The sequence below is a fragment of the Chinchilla lanigera genome, unplaced genomic scaffold, assembly GCF_000276665.1.
Source record: "Chinchilla lanigera isolate Chin_1 unplaced genomic scaffold, ChiLan1.0 scaffold00169, whole genome shotgun sequence".
Taxonomy (NCBI): domain Eukaryota; kingdom Metazoa; phylum Chordata; class Mammalia; order Rodentia; family Chinchillidae; genus Chinchilla; species Chinchilla lanigera.
The window spans coordinates 895000-904437 of NW_004955570.1; the positions used below are offsets into that span (position 1 = coordinate 895000).

The 9438-nt window shown below is 56.0% G+C and overlaps 1 protein-coding gene across 3 annotated transcripts in view; it reads left to right on the forward strand.

The window, feature by feature from the left end:
* Nucleotides 1-3157: 3157 nt before the first annotated feature.
* Cercam (cerebral endothelial cell adhesion molecule) overlaps nt 3158-9438 on the forward strand; it is a 27425-nt gene continuing 21144 nt past the window's right edge. The window contains exons 1-3 of one of the 3 annotated variants that reach the window (XM_013509392.1): nt 3158-3365; nt 3541-3903; nt 4438-4750. In XM_013509392.1, coding sequence (XP_013364846.1) covers nt 4650-4750 — 101 coding nt within the window. In that variant the 5' untranslated portion in view covers nt 3158-3365; nt 3541-3903; nt 4438-4649. Of the gene's footprint in view, nt 3366-3540; nt 3904-4437; nt 4751-8779; nt 9117-9438 lie in introns of those variants that run through there. The other 2 variants (XM_013509393.1, XM_013509394.1) reach the window with 2 other exon arrangements.

Consider the following 9438-nt stretch of genomic DNA (forward strand, 5'->3'; position numbering starts at 1 on the left):
AATCTCCTCTCTCAGGCCCGGGGAACCCCGACTTCCCTCTCCCCGCCCCCAGCCAGGGTTTGCCGGGAGTCCAGATAGCTGGGGACCCAGGCCGGGTGGCGTTTCGAGCCGGGTCCGGTCTCCCGCCCCCGCCCAGCCCCGCGCACGCACCGACTCGGGCGCTCTCCGCTTCCCTGTAGCTGAGTCGCCGGCGGTGGCCCCGGCGGCGGGGAGCGCTGGAATGCGCCGCCGGGTCACCTGCAGCGCCCGGGGAGCCGGACTGGGAGCCGGCATGCTGGCGAGGCGCAGGGCTGAACCCGAACGGGCGCCTCTGGCGGCTCGGGGCCGGGGCGGGCTTTTAGTGGGCCGCTCCAACAATACGGGCCTGGCGCGGAGAAAGGGGCTCGGCTGCAATTGGTACTGGATTTGAATAACGCCACGGGGCCATCAATGGTCATTGTGTCGGCGGGTAATGAATCTCTGCTGTCTCTCGGGCTGGCCAGGCAGCTGCAACCTGCGCTCAGGCAGCTCTTAAAGACATAGCGTGCCCCTCCCTGGGGGCCGCCCCCCCTGCACCGGCTGGACCCCTCGCCCTCCACCCCCATTCGGCTCCCTCCGGTCTGGCGCCCTGCCTGCTCCCTCAGCCTGACCCCTGCGCCCATTTCCCCTCCCTCCTGGGCCAGGCACCCGCATCTCGGCCCTTCACTCTGTGGCCCTGATGCAGGCCCCTGGCCTTGGCCGAGCTCCCCGAGAGTGTCCAGAGCGAGTCTTCATCGCACCTGCATCTAAACCTGTGGCCTCTGGAACCCTTCTTCCTGAAGCTCCTGCCCAGAGTCCTGTAGGGAGGGCGAGGGGGAACAGTCCCGAGGTCAGAGCATCACCCCTTAGAAACCTATACTGAATGGTGGAGGAGGAGGGGTGCAGTCCCAACCCCAAGACCGAACATGCGATCTCCAGGGACCAGGGACCGCACCCGCGCTGGGGATCTGGGGGCTGCGCCCTCCCTCACGGAGGACAAGGGCTTGATTCCCAGGCCCCTGCGGTCTTGCCCGGAGACCCTGGCTCTAGCAGCAGGGGTGGGGAGCAGGTGGGTGTGAGGGGCGTGGAATCTTGTACGGCTGGCTGTCTCTTCCTCTCCTCTGGCACTGGACAGCCCACCATCCAGGAGCGCAGGGGCTCCAGAAAAGGTCTGCTGCGCCCCCACCCCCACCCCACCCCCACCCGGACCCAGCCAGATCTGGCCCAGAGAAGGATCTCCGCCGCGGACCCATTTTCAGCCTGTCATCCTCTAGGAAGGAAGTGTGTGGCTGTTCTACATGCCGCCTTTCATGTACCCCAGGCCTCCCCCACGCAACCGTGCCTCTGCCCTTGCTCAACCTGGACTGCTATCCAGTCCTCCCAGACTCTGGCAGCCCTGCCATGTGCCCGGATGAATTGCGATTATCTTTTCTCTTGATTCTTCTCACCGGGAGAGGAAGTGGGTGCTCTGATCTTTGTGCCTCCAGGGCTTAGTACGGTGCGTTCCCCCAGCCAATCCCCACAAGTCTGGGGTGTTTACTTGCTTGCCCCATGGCTTGAAAATGAACCACATACACTTGGAGTTTCTTACAGTAGGTGACAAAATACAGCTTTGGGGCTTTGTAGAGAAGGAGCCCAACTAACCAATTCCTGGGAACGCTCCACTTGACAACAATAACTAAGAGTGTCTTAGGTGCCACAGGCTAAGAGCTTTAAAGGTAGTAGCTCCGCCTGGCGTGGTGATGCACGCTTGTCATCCCAGAACTCTGGGAAGCTGAGGCAGGAGGATTGCAAGTTAGAGCCCAGCCTTAGCAATTTAGTGACTTACCAATAACACAGTCTCAAAATTTTAAAAAAAAATAATAAAAAATAAAAGGCTGGGGATATCATTCAGTGTAAAGGGCTTGGATTCAATCCCCAATACTCAAAAAAAAAAAGTAATTTGCTAGGTGCTGTGGCATGTTACCCAAGGGCTGAGACAGGAGAATCCTACGAGCCCAGGAGTTTGAGGACTGTGAGATCCTGTCTCAGAAAATAAATGAATAAAATAAAGATAGTAGTCGCTCATTGACTCCTCACAACTACTTTGGGAAGTAGGTACTATTATCAGCCCCATTTTAGAGATGAAGACACTGAGATTAGTGGAAAGTCCCCTGCTGGCCGATGATGAGCCAGAGCTGGAGGCTTTCAAACTCAGCACACACTGTGGCTTTCCATGCTGTCCTTAGCGGATACAGAAGAGGTAGACATAAATACACTTAAAATGGTGAGTCCTGTGGGGCGTAGTGGCATACCCCCATCATCTCAGCACTTGGGAGGCTGAGGCAGGAGGATCCCTGAGTTCGAGACCAGCCTAGTGAGTTCAAGACCAGTCTGAACTACATATCAAGACCCTGTTCAAACAACACCAACAACAACAACAACAAAAAAAAACAGTTGATCCCAGGAGACACCTTGTGTACCTATAAATAATAATCTGTTCCCAACCCCCTACCTCTACCTGTGTGAACGTGGTCAAGATAAAGCAGGAAAGGGCCACCTCTGTGGGAGTGGGGGATGCCAGGCGGGTCCAGCTGGGTCCTGGGAAGAAGGCTTTTCTCCCTGCTTTGGGGGATGCTGAGGGAATCAAACCCAGGGCCTCGAGCATGCTAGGCAAGGGCAGTGCCATCAAGCTGTACCCCAGCCCCTTGTCAGCGCTATTTAAAGCCTAGCAGACCCCAGCACAGTGACACCTACAATCCTAGCTATTTGGGAGGGTGAGGCAGGTGGATCGCAAGTCCAAGGTCAGCCTGGGTAATTCAGGCAGACCCTTTAAACCAGGCAGGGTGGTGCCCACCTGTCATTCTAGCACTGTGGGAGCCAGAGACAGGAGGATTGCAAGTTCAAACCCAGTCTGGGCAATTAAGCAATTTAATGAGACCCTGTCTCAAATTTTTAAAAGACAGGATAGCTCAGTGGTAGGGCTCTTGCCTCGCATGCACGAGCCCCGGGGTTCAATTCCCAGGATCAGGGAAAAAAAGAAACGGCCTAGGGGCTGGGGATTTAGCTCAGCGGCACAGCACCTGCCTGGCAAGCGCAAGGTCGTGAATTCGATTCCCGGTACTGGAAAAAAAAAAAAAAAAGGTCTGAGTTCTGGGTAGAGAACAGCAGGGTGCCTCACCCTCAAGGAATGAGGAAGCAAGGAGGTCCTACCTCTAGTCATGGAGCGTTATGGGACGCCCACTGTGTGCTAGTCAGGGCCTCAGTGCAGACAGCCGTCGCCAGAGGAGGTGGATCACGGAGGACCGGGCGCCCCAAAGACCGGGGAGGGAGCCAGAGGCGGTCGCTGTGCGTCTCTCATCCAAAGCTGGAGAGCGAAATAGAGCAGGGTGAGTAAGAGGAGAGGGATTTGGTGTGGTCGGAGCCCCAGGGGAAGAGGAAGTTTCCAAGAGAGCTGGGGTCGACCCTGTCCGGGCCGTGGGACCCTGGGAGGATGTGTGATTGTACCCTAAACGCTGTGGGGATCCTGAAAGGTCTGACAAGTGCAGATTTACATTTTCAAAGGTTTGCTGGGGCCCAAGTGTGGCGCGCGCTGAGGAGGAGGGGTCGGAGGAGCTGTCGGGACCAGTCGGGCTCCTGCTGCTCGGCAGGTGAGAGCCCTGGCAGTGTGTTCCCGGCCGTCCGGGCGACCTGCACCGAGCCGCACTTAGTGACCTGCCGTGTCCCCTGGTGACGGGAAAGCTACCAGCGTAACCCGAGTGACGCTGCCCCTGCAGAAGAAGCCAGCTGATGGGCGGACAGACACACAGATGCCCAGCCAGCCCCACGGAAAGGAGCAGAGCCACAGGGAAACCCTGCAGAGGAATTGGCCACGTTCTGCACCCCAAGGAGAGCTCGGGAAACCTCTGGAGGAGGCTTCCAGGGCGAGTGAGTTCTGACAGGCTGAGCCTCAGTTATGACTTTTATTTTTTTCTTTCTTCCTTTCTTATTTTTTTTTTTTTTTTCTCGTGAGATAGCGTTTCACTACATAGCCCAGGCTGGCCTCAAATTGCCAGTGACCCTCCCTCCTGGCACGCCCTCCCAAGTGCTGGGATCACAGGTGTGTATCACCACGCCTGGCTGGCCTTTGTTTTTTTATTGCTGTTGCTTATTTTTGGTTTTAGAGACAAGGTCTTGCTATGTAATTCAGGCTGGTCTTGAACTCACTATGTAGCCCAGGCTGGTCTTGAATTCATGGTGATCCTCCTGCCTCAGCCTCCTGAGTACTGAAATTAAAGGCCTGCACCACCATACCGGCAGTTATGGCTTCTGTAAAATTGGTTCCTTCTTCGTGTCCACTGCATCTGTCCTGCCCCCTCTACCCTAGGTGGTTGTGGTGCTTGGAGGGGAGAATCCAAACATACTTGCCATTTACTTGCAGTAAGGCGGTTGTTATCATGATCTCGTAACTCACACACACAGGCGCTGTTGGGCTCCCGTGAACCCTTAGCTCCACTAGAGAAAACTGACTCCCTTATAAAGAAGACTCCTGTCAAGAAGACGGACAGAGACCCCACACTCTCCATCAGCATGGTCCTCCTTCCACCGAGGCGGGCACTTCACCAAGAGTTGGCTACACAGCGTGCTCAGCACACAGGGCATCAGTGACAGACGCATGCGCCCATGAATGTTCCATGGACAGCAACGAAAGGAATGCATGGATGGACAGACAGAAAGATGATGAAGGCCTGGGGATGTGGCTCAGCGGCACAAGCGCCTGCCTGGCAAGCTCAAGGTCCTGAGTTCAATTCCTGGTACCATAAAACAAAACAAAACAAAAAAGATGATGAAAAAGCAAGCTGGGCGTGGTGGCGCACGCCTGTACTCTCAGTACTCGGAGGCTGAGGCAGGAGGATTGTTGCGAGTTTGAGGCCAACCTGGGCTACAAAGTGAGCTCAAGGCCAGCCTGAACTGCATAGCGAGACCCTGTCTCAAAAAGACAAAAATAAATAAGTAAATAAAGAAAGATGAGAAAGCAGACTTCAGGACCATGGGGTAAACAATGACTAAGAATGGACAAAAAAGGAGCTGAGGATGTAGCTCAGCGGTAGAGCACTTGGCTAGCATATGTGAGGCCATGGTTTGCACCCCAGCACCCCCCATATACACAGAATAATAAAAGTGTGGGAAAACTGTGCATGGTGATGCATACCTGTAATCCCAGCACTAAGGGAAGCTGAGGCAGGAGGCTCACAACTTAATGAGACCCTGTCTCAAAATAAAAAATAAAAATGGCTGTTGATGTAGCTCAGTATGAAGACTTTAGGTCCAGTCGCCGGTATCACAAAAAGAAGAAAACAAACTGGACAGTGGGCACATGGATCTCTTTCTTCCTTCCTTCCTTTCTTTCTTTCCTTCTTTCCTTCTTTCTTTTGTCTTTTTGAGACACAGTCTCACTATGTAGTTCAGGCTGGCCTCAAACAACGGCAACCCTCCTGCCTCAGCCTCCCACATGCTGGGATTACAATTATGTGCCACCATGCTAGGCTAGGCACAAGAATTTTGTAGCCAATCAGCTGAGGCTCTAGGTGTAGAACTGGAGGCACTGCTGGGGATGTGGTGGCTGAAGGAGCTGGAGGGATTTTCTGTCGTCCCAAGGCCTCCACTCTGCTTTGAAGGCAGGTCCAGGACCCAGAGCCTGACCGAAAGGTGCTCGGGGTGGCCACAGGCTGCTCAGGCCCCGCTGCCTGTGCTGGGTATTTCCAGCCCTAGAGTTCTGCCCAGAGTGTTCCCGTCTACCTGGGGTTCTGTGACCTGGCCTGAAACCTGCGGTGGACAGGAGAAAGATTTGCTTGCTACACAGCGTGGCCCCCCAGCAGTCCTCACCAGCTCTGGGCCCTGTGGCCCCATTTGCATGTAAAGACTGGTGGTGCCTGCTGTGTGGTGATTTTGAGTTTTTTGGTTTTTGCTTTGTTTTGTTTTATTTGAGACAGGGTCTCCCTAAGCAATTCAGGCTGGCCTTGAACTCACTAGGTAGCCCAGGATGGCCTCCAACTTGCAGTGGTCCTCCTGCCTCAGCCTCCCGAGCCCTGGGATTAGAGCCACGCACCACCACGCCTGGCTCCTCCTTTGAAAATGAATTGATAACTTGATAGGTCCAGTCTCAGAAGATGCCAGAGCCAGGCCACCTGTCCCTGGGCAAAGGGGACCCTAAGTCTCCTCCACCCTGCGTAGCATGTTCTGGTGTATGAAAACTGTCCCCCTCCACCGGGTGAGTGACACAGGGCTGAAGCCTTCCAGTCTTAGTAACCATGGTGCCCAGCGGGGGTGCTCATCCCGTCGTGCTGTGCTGGGGTCTTCACCGAGTGGATACTGAGTGGTGGTCTCGCCACTAGACTGGAAGTCCTGTGACAGAGGATGGAGATCATGTCCCATTCACTGCCCCATCCCCCACCCAAACACTGTGCCTGATTCTTAGAGTGCGCCCGGATCCAAGATAAATAAGAGGCTACGTGGATCATTGTAAAGAACAACTAGAATTTTTTGCTGTTGTTATTTTGAGACCAGATCCTGCTATGTAGTTGAGGCTGACCTTGCACTCAGGATTCTCCTGCCTCAGCCTCCTGAGTGCTGGATTCTCCTTCCTCAGGCTCCTCCCTGTGCCACCTCACCCAGCACAACTGCAGTATAGTAAGCACAGAGCTACGTACTTTCCATGCATTGCTGTGACCTGAGAGAAATGTTATCCCTTTCCCCACGTTACAGACCAGGAAGCTGAGGCCCAAAACCGGGTGAGGATGGAAAGAGGTAGCTGACAGGTACTGAGTTTCTTTTCAGAGCCATGATGGTGATGACAGATGGGCAGCTCTCATATCCACAAAGCCCTGAACTGTAAACTTTCAGTGCAAATTACATGGTGTTTAAGGGAAAAAAAAAAAAGCCAGGCATGGTGTCCACACCTGTAATCCCAGCACTTGAGAGGCCGAGACAGGAGGATCGCTGTGAATTCACACCAACCTGGGCTACATAGTGAGTTCAAGGCCAGCCTGGACTACGCAGTGAGACCCTGTCTCAGAACAAAACAAAAGAAAGAAAATACAAAGACCTGTGAGGTCACACCTCCAATCTACAGTTTAATTGTTCCTTTTCTTTCTTTCTTTCTTTTTTTGAGACAGGATCTTACTATGTAGTTCATGTAGTCCAGACTGGCCTTGAACTCTTGGCAACCCTCCTGCCTCAGCCTCCTGAGTGCTGGAATCACAGGTGTGCACCACCACGCCCAGCTCTGATCCTCAGTTTCCTAGCCAGTAAAATGGGAAAAATGTCATGGGGCTTTGGTGAGGATTAAATGAGATAATACATGTCAGGTTCCCATATTATCAAGAAAGAAACATGCCCCAGAGAAGAGAGGTAACGTGGTGCAGGTGGCACAGCTCATGGGTGACAGGGGAGAGGCTTGGGCCTGGGTCTCCCGCTGCCTTAGCTCTTAGCATCGTCTAGACGCGATCATGGCTGCCCACTTTCAGGGCCGCTGTGTCCCATCTCCTACCTTCTCATCCACTCTGGGCCCTGTGTCCCCATTACCCGTGCCTGGGGCAGACGGGGACCAAAGCCCCCTAGAGCACAGGATGCCCTGTCCCCAGCCCCCACCCTGCTCCCCTCCTGGGGCCATGATGCTGTCTTGCTTTTGCTTGTAATAAAGAAAATATCTCAGCTACCCTTCCACGGTTGCTTGGCAACCCAAGGGGGGGCTGGGTGGGGGGAGCAGAGGGGAGGAGGGCAGGGGAGGACTCTGGAGCCAATCTAGAGACAAAGAGTAGGATTTGGGTGACATGGAGCCTGTTCTTACTGCTAACCTGGCCTGGCCGGGGCGGCGGGTGGGGGCGGGGGCTTCCTCCCACCCCAGTGTCTCACACCAATAAATATGGATTAGGGAAATGGGCAGAGTTTTTCCCACGGGCCTGAAAGGCCACATCTGACCTTTCTACCCCCTTTATGTACCAACATGACAGTCAGAGAGAGCAAAGAGCAGGACCCCCTGAGACGCATCCCCCATGGCCTTCTGACTTGGGGAAACTTTCCACCCTCCTCCGTCCCCCGGCCCCAGACCAGGTCACAGCCACCAGCACCCAGGCCCGGGCTGAGGAAAGGGCTGGCTCTCAGGTGGGCATGAGGAGCTCCACGTCAGGGCGCAGCTTGGGCCGTGCCAGCTGTCCCAGGCACAGAACCAGGCGGCGAGGCCCTGGCCCAGGCTGGAGAGGCCTCCCCGCGCCAGGGCCGTCCTCTGCCCTCTGTTGCTCACACTCCCAAGGCCGGGAGCCTCTGCCACTAGGGGTTCTGTACTCCCACCAGTTCCTGCCCATCCCTCTTCTGTCTCATTTCAACATTTTTACATTTTTCGGCTTTTTGAGTCTCTCTACGTAGTTCAGGCTGGCCTTGAATGCTCTGTAGCTCAGGCTGGCCTCAAACGCGTGATGATCCTCCTGCCTCAGCCTCCTGATTGCTGGGATTACACACGTGTGCTACGACTCCTGGCTTCCCAGCCTCGATTTCCCTCTTCTCCTCTGCCCCCCTTCCCCGGTCCCCACCCAACTGGAAGCCCTTGTGTCCCCTGTTCCCTGGTGAGGAGGGCAGGGCAGGTTAGGAAGGAGGGAGAGTGGGGCAGCGCCCTGTTCCTGGTGCCCCGCTGGCCACTGGCCAGGTGGGGATGGGCCACTCTGAAAGGGCTCAGTGTGCAGACAGGAAAAGCCAACACCTCTGTGGGCCCCGCCGCCCAGCCCAAGGCTGTGCACGGAGAGGGGGCGGGGCTGGGTCCTCCCAGCCTCCTCCGTCCACGCTCTCCCTGCGCCCGAGCTCCTGAGGGTCCCGGCTTGCTGGGCCCTTGGCCCGGGGGTCCAGAGGAGAGTGGGGCTAGAGCTTGAGGAGCACCCAAGAGGAGACTCCTTCCGTCCAGTCTGTCCCTGCCCCTCTGCCCACGCCAGCCGGAGCCTTCCTGCCTGGGGGTGCCAGGAAAATGTGGGCCTAGGCCGGGCGGTGTGGCACCTGGGGCTGCCTGGCCAGCCCTCGTCAGGGGCAGCAGCCGGCCAGACATCACAGAGCGCCACTGCGCTCCACACTGCCATCCCCTGCTGGGCCGCGGGGGCCCAAGGTCTGCTGCCCTGGTGAGTGCTCCTCTGGCCCCAGGGCCAGGCCCTGAGGGAAGGGAAGGCTGCCCTTGTCGGGCTCCCTGGGACCCCCACAAGCCCGTCAGCCCCCAGATTTGTGGTATTTTCTGTCTGGGTGGCTGTGGCTGCTGCCTGCTCCTGGTGGTTTGGTGGGGGGAGCTGAGGGACAGCTGGGGAAGCTGGAGGTGACGCTGGAAAGCCTGGGGTGGAGGACCTCTGGGTTCCAAGGCAGCTGGTTTTTTTTTTTTTTTTTTTTTTTTCTCCGGTACCAGGAACCAAACTCATGACCTTGCACTTGCCAGGCAGGCTCTTTGCCGCT